Source organism: Lates calcarifer, unplaced genomic scaffold (assembly GCF_001640805.2).
Source record: "Lates calcarifer isolate ASB-BC8 unplaced genomic scaffold, TLL_Latcal_v3 _unitig_1101_quiver_2064, whole genome shotgun sequence".
In the NCBI taxonomy this organism is placed as follows: domain Eukaryota; kingdom Metazoa; phylum Chordata; class Actinopteri; family Centropomidae; genus Lates; species Lates calcarifer.
The window spans coordinates 481-18,481 of NW_026115288.1; the positions used below are offsets into that span (position 1 = coordinate 481).

The 18,001-nt window shown below is 40.4% G+C and overlaps 1 protein-coding gene across 1 annotated transcript; it reads left to right on the plus strand.

Annotated features, from left to right (window-relative positions):
* The first annotated feature begins 671 nt into the window (after positions 1–671).
* On the plus strand, positions 672–3,049 carry LOC127139306 (zinc finger BED domain-containing protein 4-like). The gene is made up of 2 exons (XM_051067079.1): positions 672–2,330; positions 2,511–3,049. The coding sequence occupies exons 1-2, from the start codon at positions 1,634–1,636 to the stop codon at positions 2,780–2,782; spliced, it is 969 nt and encodes a 322-aa protein (XP_050923036.1). The 5' UTR covers positions 672–1,633; the 3' UTR covers positions 2,783–3,049.
* The last annotated feature ends 14,952 nt before the right edge of the window (positions 3,050–18,001 follow it).

The window sequence follows — 18,001 nt, forward strand, 5'->3', positions numbered from 1 at the left end:
CAAATCAATTCAATTTTATTTATATAGCACCGAACAGAGGTGTGGACTCGAGTTACATGACTTGGACTCGAGTCAGACTCGAGTCATGAATTTGATGACTTTTGACTCGACTTGACAAAATGTAAAGAGACTTGCAACTCGACTTGGACTTAAACATCAATGACTCGTGACTTCACTTGGACTTGAGCCTTTGACTTGACAAGACTTGCTCCTTTCCCAAAATCCAAAGATTAATAAGTATATTAAGGAACGCTCTGTATCTTTCATGGCGTATGTGTGCGCCTGTGCGTGTATTTGCTGTCGGCACAACATTCAATCAAATTAGATCTAGGTTGTTTTGATCCGACAGCATCCATCCAATCAAATTGCAGGACAACCAATGAAGAGGAGCTGTCAAACAATGCACCAGTTATTAAAAAATGATACCAAAGATAGTTTCGTTTGGGTATAAAAATTACGAGGTGGTCAACAAAAAATGAATTGCAGTTTGCAAAACATGCGGGTTGAAGATTACAGACGGAGACGCAACAACTTCCAACTTCGTTCGACATTTGAAGTTGCACAAAAACGGTAAGTTCTGAATGAAAGCTAACGTTGGCTAACTTTTCTTTGTATCTTTTTTCTTGTGTAGTTTAAATCAATGAGGCTGTAAACTCACTGTTAACGTTACATTGCAAACGTCCACGGCGAATTCACTCCCTTATTCATACATTTGTTCAGTGATTTTTTTAAGCGGGGTTGTATGAGGTACATATGTAACGTTAGTCAATGTACAGTATCACACACAGTAGACAGCGGTCAGCAGCAACTGTAACGTAATGTTTACCACACATACACACACACGCACGCACAATACAATTCATAACACAATGCTAAGATTGATATTAATAATTTGAGTAATAAAGAGTAGTTTCAATACAATTCATTTGTGGCTATAAGGGATTTTCTGACCTTTGTTTAATATGCTTACCTCTTACAGATTTGAAGAATACCAGATGAATAAAAGCATCACAAATCAACCACAAGAGCCTTCAATCTCGCAATTTCTGGACAATCGTGTTGGGCATTAAAGCATGAGTCATCCACAGCAGACAGCTATCACCAGTGCAATACTGTCCGACCTGATCATTGATTGCAACTTGCCCCTGTCTATTGTGGAAAACAAGAGTTTTCGGCACTTTCTGACAGTACTTGACAGCAAGTATAGCCCAGTGTGTCGCAGAACACTGACATCAAAAACAGAGAGAGAGCAACAGAGCAACACTGACCATGTTTCAGTCACTGTGGACATTTGGTCTGACCGGAAGATGAGGGGATTCCTGGGTGTCACTGTGCACTGGATAGAGAAAGAGGCAGAGAGGATACAGCTGAAGTCCAATCTCTTGGCCTGTGAGTGCTTCCAAGGCTCACACACTGCTGAAAGAATCTGTGACCAATTTGAGTCAATATGTGATGAATACAACATTAAACATAAACTGGACTACATTATTAGTGATAATGCTGCTAACATGCGAAAAGCATTCACTGTGTGCTTCCCCAGTGAACAAGAGGATGGCGATGACGGAGATCATCTTGATGACCCTGAGCTCTGGTGTGACTTAATCCTGGAAGATCAGCAAACAGTAATGTTGCTATGGCAAAGAAACAGCGCTTGCAGTGTTTTGCGCACACTCTTCAGCTGGTGGTGGGAGACAGTTTGAAAGAAACAAAAGTGGTATCTCCTTCTCTTTCAAAGTTATCAAAACTCAGCTCACTGCTGCACACAAGCACAACATTCAAAGATGTGTTTGATGCTGAATTTGGGGAACAGAAAGGCATCCCTGCTGCAGTCAACACAAGATGGAACTTAACACTGAGGCAAGTGAAGGTGCTTCTCCAATGCAATCATCTAAAGCTCTGCGCTGTTCTAGAAAAGGCTGGGCACAGGGAGTTGTCATTCAAAGCACAGGAGTGGAATCTGTTGAAGGAATTGGTGGACATCTTGAAGCCATTTGGAGAAGCAACTGATTTGACACAGGGGGAGAAGGTCATCACAATCAGTGCTGTTGTTCCATCTGTCTTGTCCCTCAACTACCACCTTGAGAAGCTGAAGCCTCAAGTCTGTTTCCTGAGCAGCCTGGTCAGAAGTCTCCAGGCATCCCTGAACAGAAGATTTCTTGGAATCTTCAATGTGAAAATGGCCAGGACACAAGATGGGGTCACTGCTCCTTTTTCAGATCCAGTCTACCTCAAAGCAGCTGCCTTGGATCCAGCCTTTTCTCTGTTGTGGGTGGAGCCCCATGTGCTGGTCAGTCGTGACATCAAGGCAGAGGTGGCACAACAAGTTAAAGGTAAATGTTACTGAGTCTAATGTAACTTTTCCCCTTGTAATCTGATCTAATTGACTGCAACAATAATTAAGTGTTCTGTAGTATTTCAGTCTAACACACTGCATCACCAACACAAATGGTAATAAAGACTCTATTGTTTCTGCTGTTGTTTTTACGTTTTTCCAAAATTGATCCTGCAAGATGCTGCAGAGACTGAGCAGCCTGTTCCTTTTGTTGATGAAAAGGAGCAAGAGGACCTCAGAGAAAGAGAAGGGCTGTTTGCTGCATACCATAAGAGGCAGAAGAAGGATGTTGGGACTACTCCATCACTACAGCTAAGTCACTACCTTGACATAGCCGAAGGACAGAACGCCCTTTTGTTCTGGGCATTGAACATGAAGACTCTTCCTTCACTGTTCCGAGTGGCCATCAGAGTCTTGGCAGTGCCTGCCTCCAGTGCTCCAATGGAGTGAGTTTTCTGCCAAGGTGACATCATACTACATCACCATCATGCACAAATGACTGAGAGACTTTTGGCCAATTTGGTCTTTTGCAAATGCAATGCAGCATAGGGCTCTGATGTATAAAAAGCACAACCCTGTTCATTGTTATGTTCATGTATGTGATATGTTTCTCACATGTACACACACACACACACACACACACACACACATAAACACACAGACAATATGAGATGGTACAGGACAGGACAAACTGCTGTGGAACTAGTTGAAATGCAATATGCCAAATACAATGTTAGCACTTTTGTACAAATAATTACAGTTGCAATTGTTTTTTCAAATGTGTTTATTCTGTAAAGAGTGGTTTAAAATTAAGTTAAATGTTGAATTGAGTTAAATGTTAAAAATGATTGGTTAATAGTGCAATGTCAGCACTATTTTTTTCTGCAATTTCAATTGCACTTGTTTTAATAAATAAATACAGATGTTAAAAGCATACATTATCTGTGTAAATATATTATTACTCTGTGGATAAAAGGACTCGAAAGGACTCGAAACTCAAACTGCAGGACTTAGGACTTGACTTGAGACTTGTCGGTCTTGACTTTGGACTTGACTTGGGACTTGCCTGTCTTGACTCGGGACTTGAGGGCAAAGACTTGAGACTTACTTGTGACTTGCAAAGCAATGACTTGGTCCCACCTCTGGCACCGAATCACAACAGTAGTTATCTCAAGGCACTTTTGGTTTAGACCATAGTCTTTAGATTATTATATTTACAGAGAGAGACTAGAGTTCCCACCATGAGCAAGCACTAGGTGACAGTGGCAATTAAAAACTTTTAAGAGGCAGAAACCTCAAGCAGAACCATAGTCAGGGTGGGCAGCCATCTGCCTCGACTGGTTGGGATGAGGGGGGGGGTAGAAAATAACAACAGGATTACATAGCATAGTGCAGATTCATCTAAAATGTAAAGTGGTATCAATAATACAAAAGAGGTAATAATAGTAATGACAATTAAAGTCGTAAATGCAATAGTAGCAATAATAGAGGCAGTAATAATAATTTCTAAATATAACAGCAGGAGGCTTGTCATCACAAATCAGACTCTACAGCTCTGGAGGCAGAAATACCTGCAGAGAGTGACAGAAGAGGAGAGAGAGATATGAAAGAGCACAATACTACAAGAAAGGGAAGATATCAAGTTAGTAACATGTATTCATGGTATTTGAATCCATACTGAGAGAGAGAGAGAAGTTCAGTGCATCATGGAAAATCCCCCAGCAGTCTAGGCCTATAGCGGCATAACAGTAGAGGAGCCTGATGTCTCTGCCTCCCATTTTACTCCTGGAATCTCTAAGAACCACCAGTAAACCAGCATTCTGGGAATGCAATGTCCTAGTGGGATTGTAGGGAACTATAAACTCTTCAAGATAGGATGGTGCCTGACCATTAAGGGCTTTGTAGGTGAGGTGGATGATTTCAAATTATAATCTGGATTTGACTGAGAGCCAGTTTAGAGAGGTTAACACAGGAGAATTAGGGTCTCTTTTTCTAGATCCAGTCAGTAATTGTGCTGCAGCATTTTGGATCAGCAGCAGAGTCTTTCGATACTTGTTGGGGCAGCCTGATAATAATGAATTACAATAGTCCTGCCTGGAAGTAAGAAATTAATAGACTAGTTTTTCAGCTTCATTTTGAGACAGAATATGTCTGATTTTGGCAATATTATGCTGGTCAAAGAAGGCTGTCCTTGAAGTTTGTTTTATGTGCGAGCTAAAGGATATATTCTGATATCCTGAAATAAGATTCTATACAGTGGAGCTGGCGGCCAGGGCAATGCCATCGAGCATAACTACATCATTAGAAAATGTGTTTCTGAGATGTTTGGGGCCAAGTACAATAACTTCGATTTTGTCTGTGTTCAGTAGAAAATTGCTGGTCATCGAAGTCTTAATGTCCCAAAGGCATGCCTGAGGTTTAGCTAACTGATTGGTTTCATTAAGCTTCATCGACAAATATAGTTGTGTATCATCTGCATAACAATAATGTTGCTCAAGGGAAGCATATATAAGGTGAATAGAACTGATCCAAGCAATGACCCCTGTGGAACTCCATGTCTTAACTTTTGTGTACTTTGAGGAATTGTCGCTAACATGTACAAACTGAAGCCTATCCAATAGATAGACTTTAGTGTAGTTTAGTGCGGTTCCTTTAATGCCAATAAAATGCTCCAGTCTCTGTAAAAGGATGTGATGGTCGATCATATCAAAAGCAGCACTAAGATCTCACAAGACAAGTACAGAGACAAGCCCTTTATCTGATGTGATTAGGAGGTCATTTGTAACTTTCACAAGTGCCGTCTCTGTACTATGATTCAATCTAAATCCTGACTGAAAATTCTCAAATAAACTATTGTCTTGTAGAAAGTTGCATAACTGTTTTGTGACTGCTTTCTCCAGGATCTTAGAAAGAAAGGGGAGGTTGGATATCAATATATCAAGAGTAGGCTTTTTAAAAAGAGGTTTGATTACAGCTACTTTATGAGATTGTGGCACATAGCCTGTCAAATTAATCATATCCAGTACAGAGTTGCTAATTAAGGGTAAGGCTTCTTAAGCAGCCTAGTTTGACTGGGATCTAAAAGACAGATTGAAGGTTTAGATGAAGAAATAGTTGAAGTGAGCAGGTGGAGGTCGATGGGAGAGAAACAGTCTCAATTAGGTTTTTACAGCTGTTTCTAGGGATCCTGTGTTTTGACTTAACTCAGAGCTGGTTGAGGGCAGGAGGTGTTGAATTTTTTCTCTAGTAGTTACAATTTTTATTATTACAGAAGCTCATGAAATCATCACTACTGATTGTTATAGGAATACATTGATCAGTAGAGCTGTGACTCTCTGTCAGCCCGGCTACTGTACTGAAAAGAAACTTGGAGTTGTTCTTATTTTCCTCTGTTAATGATGAGTAATAGGTAGCTCTGGCATTACAGAGGGTCAGACAGAGGCCTCGTGGTCATGAAATGAACATGTGGTCTCTCTGAAAACTAACCATGGGAAGAGCCTGCTGTGTGACAGCAGCTGTTGAACACTGTTTTCCTTCCAGTCAGGTTCATGTTGTAACTTGGCGTGAACACCATTATTAGCAAATGTTTCCAAAATGGAAGACTAACGCTGGCCCCATGAGTTATCAAAGGCTGAGCTATGGAGCACTGAGTTGTTCAGCTGCTGTGAAAGAATAAATTAATCATTTCAAAATGGTAGCGTTGCACATCATCAGTTACTGCATTCATTCAACATCCTTTAATGCTCAAAGACTAATAAAATGTATTTGCATATATCTTCTGCTAAAGCACAGAGATCTACTCCATAAATGTTATGTCCGGCACTCTCTGGAGAAAAAAGCAGTTATCCAAAGAGAAAAAACTTATGATACACTGTATGGTTTCTTTGTTTAGGTCAATAATCACTTTCTTCTTAAACTTATTTGGAGAAAGCATGATTATCACTGTCACTGTTCTATTATAGCTATATTATGGGCACAGGCATGAAATGAGCTATCTTTTTCTCTTTCCCATCCACATAGATACATCTTATGTCTGTGTGTCTGGTTGAATGATTTTTGAACACAAATAAGATGAAAATTGTGATTTAGTCTTTTAATATATGTTTCACACAGGGGTAAAGATTTTAATGCCGTAAGACACATTTATTCATAACATAGTGCACTGTAGATTTTTCACATGTAGATGTGAATGTATTAATTGGCTGCCCTCATGCTGTGCAGATAAAGCAGTTCAGTTCTATCACTGTAACAAGTGATCAATTAATAAACCATGTTGCTTTCTGCTGAAGAAAGGGGTGTAATGACATATAGAACTCACAGAAAATAAAGGACAGCAAAACAGAGAGCAACAGCCTCTTGCTGTGAGTAGCGATTGACTCAGTGGGATGTCTGTGTGACTGTGGCTGACTGAGTCATTGAATTATGTGTAATTCTGCAGATATGTGTTTCCTTGTGCTTTGTGTTTGTGTAAACCTGTCATTAGGATATTGTGTGTATGCAGGTTTAGAGTAGCAGGTTCAGTCTGGATTAAGATGAGTTCTCCTCCATTCTTAGCTTTTTACACAGGTCCTGTGGGAGTCCTCAGTTTTCCATTACACCCAGCCAGGTGAATATTACTGCAGGGCAAGGCAGTCATTCCCCAGCCAGTGCATGAAATGATACTTTAACATTAAATATTAATGCTAGCTATTGTCTGACAATTGTGCCCTCCACAAGACTAATGTACTCTGGGAACCCAGAGAACCCATTTGTAATTTTTTCAGGACATTCTGGATGTGGGCAGCAGCTGAGAAATCATAAGTCAGGGTTCAGGGCAGAACCCAGTTTATTTATTTTCAGTTTTGTGTTTGTTTCACTGGGAACCAGACACACACATCCTTATCCCTCACAGGGCCTTGAGTTGTCCCTCAAGGAACAATCAACATATCTTGAATTAAAATGATGTGGATTCTACAGATGCTTCCTCTTTACTTCTGTAACAATTAGTCTATTAATCATTAAGTCAAACAACAACAAAAAAAAAAAAAAAAAAAAAAAAAAAAGTGTCTGGTCAAGTCTAATACCAAATATTCTCCAACTTCACAGATGTGAGGATTTGCTGCTTTATCCTGTTGCAGCAGTTTTAAATGGAATATCAGGTGACATGAAAATGTGACACTGTGGGAAAACTTTGTTGTCATCTTTTGCTTTTTTCTGACATTTTACAATCCAAACAATAAAAACTTTGCACATAAATCATGAGGTATACAATCATCCAATGCGGACACAATACACAGGAATCTGAGCACATCTTTACTCTCTGTTGGGCTGTACTTGACCACTGGTAACTTTGTGTATACCAGGAAAGAGCTACACCTCATGCAGACAGTTCTTCTTTGTTTGACATTTACAAATTTACAAAAAAATTAATTTGTCCAACAATGTCATGTCTAATCCCAGTGTGGAGGGTGTAATATGTTAAAATTCATCCTGTTGCCTGGGGCCAAACTGCAGCAGGGTCAATCAGTGGTTAATCCTCCTGCTCGGTGCTGTCCAAGAAAAAGCTTCATTTTCACCAGCAGTCAGTCAGGGATGCCTGTGTATTTGCAGAGCTTTAAAGGACACGTGCTAAGGAGTCAGTTGTTTGTCTCAGGTGAGAGATTTTCCAACAGATAGATTATGGAATTCCAGGGTGAAGTATCAGAACTGCAGAAATCAGTACTTATATGGATTCTGTTTCAAAGAAAAAATAACCTCTTCTAGTTTTAAAGTCAGTAATTTATACCTGAAGAAATCCATCTAAAAATTAACGGAGTGATAAGTGCGGGTGCACAGAGATTAGAATATGGTATTGATTCTAAATTATGACAGTTTATTTTATTGTATTGTATTTATTGTATTGTACAGTATTGATTTTAGAGAGAATAAAAGCAAATTAAAATTTCAGAAGTGGTGGAATAGATAGGTCTGGATAACGGAAAGACTGTCACTGTCACTCCTGGAACTACTGCTGTGGTTGTCATAGATATTTCCACAGGCTCTTTTTTCAGTCTAAATTAGAAAACTTGGAAAAATTTGTTGTGTAGATCTGGATTGCTGGAAAAAGAAAAACTGATGGATGAATGGATGATTCCATTAAACTATACTGCAGCCTAAGGTCCATTATATAATACACTGTACATGCTTGGTGTGTCTATGTCTTTGTATCTGTATTCAGCTCTATAATGAGCAGTGCCTGCACCAGATGTCTGTAGGAATCATTGTTGGTAGATACAGTATAGACCTCATGTATCTACGCTTACATTTATCTGCCAACAAAATATATAAAATAATATACCCTACCATCAAAAGATGTATTTACTAACTTACATAGCTGAGACAGAGACAGACATTTTGGGAGAACAGACCATATTAGACCTCAGGTATCTCTACTGAGACAGTGTGAGCAGAGCAGGTGGTCCTGATGACTCTGTGCTGACTCATGTCAGAAACACTGAAGACAAAGACCAGATCACACCAGTGAAAAAATAAGAACGAAGATGAAACAACAGCAATCAATATAAATATTACATAAATTACAAATATCATAACAATTAAAATAAAAAATCTGCTACATCTGAGCTGCTAACCATCAGTTACATTTTCATCTATAATCCACTTCAAGTTTTAACAGAGTATTGACTTAGTCTAAACTGAGTGTAAATAACAACAGTGTTACTGTTAATGGTTAGTACAAAAATCTAAGTCAGAATCACATCAGCCTGTTTTGTATGTTATCTGCTTTCTTTACTAAATGGAGGATGTGTGCATACATAATGACAGGACACCTAAATGAGTGTTCATTTTAAAAAATGAGAGAGCCATTGATTAAAAAAAAAAAGTCATAATAGATCTGTGGGTGATATGACCTGGGTCAAATAACTGATTCCTTTCACCACTGGCCCAACACATCCATCTGCATGGCTGCATGTCTGCACACACCCCTGTTAGTTTCTTTCTCTTCATTACGACATGTGGATTTGAATATATTAATATACAACAGTCAGCATTGCTTATTTGAAGATGTTCATAAACTGTGTGCGAGATTGAAGAGTTGATATTAGCAAAATCAATTAAGAAGGAGGAGGACTGTACTCTGTAGGAGTCATCAAAGACACTCACAATGACGCTCATAATACACAATGCCTGAAGAGTTCAAGACTGTAAGATATAACTGGAACCCGTGTTGTCAGTGACAGCAATGCAGATGGGATCCTCTGAAAGGGGTTTGGTGTGCTGAATGGTTTTTTGGAAAACACAGGAGAAGGGAGAAGGGAGAAGGGAGTGTGGCAGCAGAATTGTGTCCCCCCAACACACACACACACACACACACACACACACCACCCTGTTTCTATATGTGAGAAACACTCCTACTGATGAAGCTAAATATATCATTGGCAGCGTGTCACAGCTGGGAGTCTATGGTGGGCTAATCAACACCTCCTCCATCCATCCATCAACCACCCACCCCACTACCTCTCCATCCTCCCACCCTCACCTCCATAAAGCCCCCCCTGAGGTGCCGCTGTACCCCATCTGCTCTCTGTCCTGCAATTAGCCTGTGCAGGGGGAATGGGGCAGAAGCAGGGGGCACTCACTTATTTCCCCATTACATCCATGTATATGTTGAGCAGTACACAGGCTTCCCCGATTTTTTAAAGGTGGTTAAAGGTGTGTCGTGGTAATAAAGAATTTGTATTCAGCTCAGCTCAACAGTGGCAATGCGACCAGACACACAGAGTTCATAGTATGGTTTATACAGTCTTCTCTTTTACAAGGAGTTCGCCACAAAAGATGCCATAATAATATATTCACAGTAACAGCCAAATAATAGCTGAGTCTCAAAAAAGAAATAAAGTTCAGTCTGTAAAAAGGCCAGTGTGAATGATTTGTCAATGATTTCGGGTAGACCCTTTTCTCTGCAGCTCACAGGATAAATTCAGTATCTGTACTTTTCCACAGCATTTATTTGATCAGTATGACATCAGGTCCCACTCTTCACTCTCCTGCCTTAAGTTTGCCCTGTTCTCCTAATCACTTCCACTTTGTTATGTTGTCAGTTAGCATTACACTACCGTCAGTGAAGCTATGCAAAGTGAATGTTGCTCTTCAAATTAATGCATGCACATCCTAATGTTACATTATGTGTGCTGATAAAAATCAAAAAAAGAAAAAAAGGTGCCCTCATAATGAATACGTGTTCCCCAGATATTTCTTTTTATATATTTATAGCATTTAGCTTCAGTGTTTCAACATTTAATCTTCATGACAGTGTGACAGTGTGTAATGTATTATTTAGCATCAATTACAGTCAACAGAGTGACATCTTGCTTTCTGTCTCATTTACCATCCTTTAAATATAGTACCTTTACTAATTAGTAAATTAAACAGTAGTAAATCAGTAAATTAATCAGTATTTCTGTTAGAGGAGGGAAATTAGAGAAATTGACAACAACAGAGCAGTGAGTATGACATGACTATTTTTGAAATGTACATTATTCTGAATTTATCGGCACATCAGAGTGTATCTCATGCTTTCCGGGTCTGTTGACAGGACACCTCTACTCACTACGAAATCTTTGTTGGTGAGGTGTTACTCATCAACCCTGTCTCCAAGAAATGTGTTACACAACTAATCTGCAACAGCAAATATGTTTTGAAGGAAACACAGTTGTCATCTGATTACGTTTTCTGTTAGTGTAATGTGCTGTTTATTTATCTATTGGCTCATCATATCAGTAAAATGTTCACAGATGTTTGTTTTCCATGTAAATCTCTGATCTCTCAGCTCAGTCTCCACCTGTAGTTATGCCATCATTATGAACCAGTTTTCTGGTTCTGCTCAGACTCTCACAGCTCCTGGTTCAGGTCAGGGAAAGTTCCTGGCCTGGTTTCATACAGAAAAGGTTAATAGTGACATGAGACCCTAATATTTTTCTTCACATTTAACCAAAATCACCATATTTTAAGTGCTGTCATTGCCTAAACCTAACCACATGTGGATGTTACCAATCATTTACTTTACATACCCACCAACCACCTCCTGGTGACTCTGCTGCTGTTATTCATTCATTCACAAATAAATCAAAACATCCAGCTCTTTCTAGGAGACAGAGCTGAGCTGCTGTAACCTGAATCCTTCTTCCCTTTCTTACCTTTCTCTGCACTTTGGTACTGTCTGAAAATGAAAAAAAAAAAAAAAATCAGCTGTATTTCATATGATATATGAAATACAGATGTCACACCCAAACCCCAAGGTACTAAGTTTTAACTATGGCAGAGGATACATCTCTTTTAGTAAGGTTATTAATTCTTCAGCTGAATTCAGATCAGCTGCTGGCCACCACATGGAAAATATATCCATTTGACTCTCCAGCTGTGTCACTGACATGTTTACTGACAACTTCTTGACTTTATCAGTCAACTCTAAACTTTATCTTTAGGCCCACAGTTAGGGATAAAAGCTGCTGGGGCAATCAAACTGATTAACATTATTCCAAAGAGTAACCATTACACGCAAATTGGCATTACATTTAGTGGTGACTGCTGTGTAGTATTCCACTCGCGGTAACTGTGACAAACTTCAGCTAAGTCACATCTCACAACTAAGATATCAGATGTCATTTCAATGCTCCTGTTACTGCTGAGCGATAGCCCATATAAATTATTGTTTCCTAAGGTACCAGTAGCTGTTGAGAAGTTTAGAACATGGTGCTAGGAAATGATACCACAGTCCACTAGTTTTAGTTTTTCAGCCCACAGACATAATCCACTTTATTCAGTTTGGTTAACTCAAGGAATTAATGTGAATGAACTCTAGCTGTTAACACCATTGCCCCGGGCCACAATGTGGTGGCAGGGCAGGGCAGAATTTGCATTATATTTACCTGGTCCATGTACACACACACAGAAAGAAAGATGCAGATGAATTTAGAAAACTGAATGTATCTAATGATGGAAATTCAAGCACCCCTCTTCCAAGGTCCATACAGTACTGCAGAGGAGGGTAGAGCCTCAACCCTAGTCAGTATAGCCCAGTTTGCATTTCTTAGCATGCATATTAGATTCCATATGCATATGCGTGCCGCATGCTTCTAGAACACCAAACACAATCCCATGTCCACTTAAGCAATATTAACCGAGAGGGTGTGCTTTAGCGTCATTTGAGCACGACAGTGATGCGGTCAGGATCGAGGCGCTTGCGTCAAGTGCTCAAATGACGTTAAAGCACACGCTCTCGGTTAATATTGCGATTATACAACTATTACCAACAAAGTAAAATGTATAATCAAAATCTGTTCATGTTGAGGAGCAATTTGCTTTGGCGAGAGTTTTTCCCGTTTCCATGGAAATACATGGGGTCTGAGTAATAACTGGAACACAATCAGTCACGTCAGTGGACTATGTGTAATGGAACCGAGTTTACCACTACGGCAAATAATCAGACACTTAGTAAGTAAGTAAGATTTTCTAGTCCCAGATGAGTGAACTCTGAGTTGATGTTAATGTTTTATAGAGGTCTCGGAATTTACCGAACTAAATCAATAGCCTACTGCACAAAGACGCTGCATTTATTTACTCACACAGATGTAGCTTCTGCAACTGCAAACTTTTACATGAATTTTAAGTTATAGCACCGTGTCATCCGGGACAGCTGATGGAGAAAGCCAAGGTGCTTTGCTCAAATGACATTAAAGGACACCCTTGAGTGTAATCTTGCAATTATACAACTATTACCAACAAAGTAAAATGTATATGGCGGAGTAATATTTTTAGTGATGAGTAAGGTGTGCTGTCATGCTGATTTGAGCATGTTCTAAATGTCTTGTTGACAAATTAGATTGCTTGGTCGGAACTACTTGTTGTATAATTCCACACAGCACACACTGTGGTTAATTGATTCCCTGATTCTTTCAGCTGATGACTCATCAAGCATCATTTTGAATTTCATTTGTGTTTACCACCTTCCAGGGACAACACAGCCTGATCCCAGCTGTGAATAATTCATCAGTTACAGTAGACTGCCAGACACTGATTGGACCAGGAGACAGTTTTAGAGTAGAGGGACTGTGCTGGAGATGAGGTTTCATTTCTGTCATATTAAACTCCAAGGTGCATTCAAGGTAACCAGTCCACTACCACAGTAACACACAGACAAGATACTATCAGTGGCTTTGAAATCCAACATTAACTGTTACAACACTGTTATCCACTCTGTTGTACAGTCTTTCACTTGGCATTAAATTGAACTTCCAGTGGAAAAAGTAAAAACAAGCTGCCTAAAACAACCTCTCTGTGCAACTGTATAATCTGAGCTGGTATTAGATCAGCTACCAAACGCATGACACTGTAACTGATTTACAAGGCCAGTGCATTTGTGTGTGCTCACTAACACGGTGGCCTTATTCCAGTAAGCTAATGAGGCTATGAGGCAAGCCTGTATCTGTGCACAATGTGCTAATTTTATTCCTGTCAGAGTGGAAAAGCCTCTGAAACAGAATTTGACCCAAATGACACTTAAAGCCTAAGTAATACTACTGCTAATAATACTATCACTGCTGTCCTCACTGTTATGTTGTCACTGTAACTGCTAAAACATATCTACCTGCTGGCCTGGTCACTGCTCAAAATGTCAAGAATCAGTTAGAGGTATCAATCAGTTAATAAATGTTCCCTCCTTCCTTCTTTCCTGGTTTTGCATGTTTTAGTTACAGGACTAAAACTATGAAACCTAGATTTTTCCATTACCATCATAACATAATTTTCAAAATCCTCCCTTCAGAATCAGAATCAGAATCAGACTTTATTGCCAAGTAAGTTTGCACATACAAGGAATTTGTCTTGGTATATTGGTGCTAAAGAAGAGTGATAATAAAAAAAAAAAAGTAAAAAGCAAAAACTATATTTACAAGGAACATAAATATACATAATTAAAATGTAAAGTGTAGAGTGCTTGAATGTTTGAAGGTGGCAGTGATTGTCCGGAGAGATGTGCGTTAATGCAATGCATAGGTGTGTATGATGTCATGTAACATGTAGATGGGGGTGGGGAGATTATAGTCTGTGACAGTCTGCGTGTGTGTGTTGGGGGGGCTAGATCTTGTTGAGGAGCCCAGTTGCAGAGGGGAAGAAACTGTTCTTGTGGCTTGAGGTCTTGGTTTTGATGGACTGCAACCTCCTGCCAGAAGGGAGTGTCCTGAAGAGTTTGTGACCAGGATCCTCAGGGTCTTGGAGGTGTACAGGTCCTGGAGAGTAGGCATGTTACAGCCGATCAACTTGTCAGCAGACCGGATGACACACTGCAGTCTGCCTCTGTCCTTGGCAGTAGCAGCAGTTTACCAGATTGTGATGGAAGAGGTTAGGATGGACTCAGTGATGGAGGTGTAGAAGTGCACCACCAATGTCCCTGGCAGGTTGAACTTCTTCAACTGCTGCAGGACGTACATCCTCTGCTGGGCCTTCTTGATCAGGGAGCTGATGTTTAGCTCCTCCTTGAGGTCCTGGGTGATGATGGTCCCCAGGAAACAGAAGGACTCCACAGCTCTGACTGGGGAGTCACACAGGATGATGGGGGTGGGCGAAGCTGTGTTCTTCCTGAAGTCTACAACCATCTCCACTGTCTTCACAGCATAAAGCTCCAGATTGTTCTCACTGCACCACATAATCAGCTGATCAATCTCCCTCCTGTAGGCAGACTCATCCCCACCACAGATGAGCCCAGTGAGGGTGGTGTTGTCAGCAAACTTTAGGACAGACTGGTGACCGGAGGTGCAGCTGTTGGTGTACAGGGAGAAGAGTAGAGGAGAGAGAACACAGCCTTGACCCCTACTGTGCTGGGGAGAGTGAGAGGCTGGTGTGGTGGGGCTGGTGGATGGTGTCACTGGAGATGGTGTCAGGACCAATGTTCCCTCTAAGCTGCGCACCTGCGCAATCATGCACTGCTCCCGCTTTCTCTGTGCACAGCAAAACTATGTAGCACATAAAATTACAGTGTGCGACAGTGTGCACGTCTGATGTTGCTCACAGTGGTCCAAGGAATTCTCAGGGAGTTTGTGTGTATGCTCAGACACATGAAAAATTAGGGGGAACATTGGTCAGGACTGTCGTACTGTCTTTTAAAGCGGCAGTAGAACACATTCAGGCTGTTGGCCAGGCATGAGTCATTCATGGAGTGGGGGACTTTGGGCTTGCAGTTAGTGATCTGCCTGAGCCCTCTCCAGACAGAAGCAGAGTCACCTGCTGAGAACTGGTGTTTTAGTTTCTCAGAGTACAGGCGTTTGGCTTCTTTCACCGCCTTGCTGAACCTGTACTTTGACTTCCTCAACCTGTCTCTGTCCCCACTCCTAAACGCTTCCTCCTTCTCCAGCCTCAGCTGTCAGTTTGACTGTGAACCAGGGTTTGTCATTGTTATAACTCACCCTGGAGTGTGTTTGTATACAGCAGTCCTCACAGAAGCTGATGTATGAGGTCACAGCCTCCAGACTGTTGGTGGCAGTCCTGAATACATCCCAGTCTGTGCAGTCCAAGCATGCCTGGAGATCCTCGACAGCACCACTGGTCCACTTCTTTGATGTCTTTACAACAGATTTAGAGAGTTTTACTTTCTGCCTGTATGCAGGAATCAGGTTGACTGTGACATGGTCAGAGTGGTCCAGTGCAGCACGGGAGATGGTGTTATAAGCGCTGCTTACTGTGATGTAACAGTGATCCAGAATGTTCTCCTCTCTGGTTGGGCATTTAATTAACTGTCTATTTGGGGAGTTCGTGGGTGAGGTTGCCTTTGTTAAAGTCACCAAGCACAATAACTAAGGAGTCTGGGTTTGTCCACTCCACACACAGAATCTTCTCTCGGTACCATGACATTATGACAATGTAACCTCAAAAAAACAGTTAAGGTTTTGTTTTATGGTTTGCTCTTGGTGTTTGATGGTTTATAAATTTGCACCTTTTAGGAAATTGATTGTTGGTTTCCAGTGAGAGCAGGTGAAGCAGGTGGATCAGGTAGAACAATGAGGGTGAATGATTGTTCACTATGATTAATTACCTATCCTCAGCAAAGTTAAGGCCACTGCAAGTTTATTTGAAATTTTAAATGAGATAATTGGAGCCATTGTTTGCCTGAAAACTAGGAGAATGATATTAAAATGTGTTTTGGGGAAATTGAGGGTGGTATAACATATACAGTACATGACTTATGTTTGAAGGATTAAAATCTTTAACTCAGAATAAACAAACAGATACATAGGATCATCATCACAGCCTCCTCGTGGGGGTAAAAAACATCATAATCATGTACCAGTCCAATCTCAGTGTCTGCTTAACACACAGAGGACTGTATTGTAATTGACTGTGTGGCAGCCTGTGACCTTCATATACAGTCTGCAATTCACAAGGGGAAAGAATAATATTTTTGAATCAAAATATGCACACACACACAGCAAACACAGCCCGAGGGACAACTTCACTTCAGTTGAGTGGAAATGCAAAAAACATAAACAATTAAATATTCCTCCTCCAGGCCCTGTCAGTGTTCACTTTTACACACTGTCACTAATCATTACAACTCATAGAGTGTTAACAGCTCCATCGTAAGAAGTGAGGAGCTGGTGGATGAACTCTGATTCAGGCTGAGAACGTTGTATTTAAAGTCATGTTGAATGTGCTGAAGACTCAACACTGAAGAGATGGCTGATATGTAATGTGTCATATCCGAGCCCCTGGGTGCTGCGTGGGGTGCCACTGGAGTCTCCACCCTGCTGTGTTCACCAAGCTGAGCAGCCTTCACCTCAACCTCACAGAAAGACAGGGCTGCTCTGATGAATATTCAGTGGTTTTTAGGAGGGCTTTAATATTGATTCAGTCACTGCATGCCAATTTTTTGACCTTGTCATACAGTTACTCTTCATTATAATTCAAAGCACTGTCAGTTCTGTCTACCTCATTGTTGTCAGTTATCATTTCTTTGTTACTGGTGTAACTAAATCTTAGTGGCAACTCCTTTCTTTATGCAAAAGAACAGCGGTAACAGTCTCAAGTGTATACAGCAGTAATCACAATCCTCATAATACATCAAACTTCAGGAAGTGTCTGTTTTACAACTGAGAATGATTCACTGTTTGACAAAATTAAAAAAGGTAAAGAAGTGTTTGTTTTCATGTGTCTCCTGTTTTAATTTCCTCCCTTAATCTTAATCATAAACAGATTAGTATTTTCAGATTTCCTTCCAAGGATTTTCATTAGAGGCAACATTCCAGAGATTTTCTGAATTCCAGTGAATTGCTGATCCTAGTCTTATCTATCAGTGAGGTTTAATGAGATCTGTACTGATGACCTCTCTCAGACCTCTGACTTGAGACACTCAGGAGCAACTCCCACATGATCCCAATTCATGTCTTTACCATTTGTGTTGGTGGATTGTCACTGACCTTCAAGAACAGGCTCTGGTTAGTGCCCATGAGATGAGCAGAATGGAAATGGAAACTACAGTCAACCAAACCATCCAGCCCAACTTCCTCCTTCAGAGGTTTATTAGCTGCCATGACAGTGTGATGCTGCTTCTTCAAAATCTCCAGTTTATAGTTTAATTCTAATTCATTTACATGTAGAGGCTCATGGTCATTAACAGATTAGCATTTACAGATCTGATCTGAA

Coding starts and splice junctions, on each gene's coding strand:
- LOC127139306 (XM_051067079.1), top strand. CDS start 1,634: ATGGCAAAGAAACAGCGCTTGCAGTGTTTTGCGCACACTCTTCAGCTG. Junction 2,331..2,510: donor GGTGGCACAACAAGTTAAAG/GTAAATGTTACT, acceptor TGATCCTGCAAG/ATGCTGCAGAGACTGAGCAG.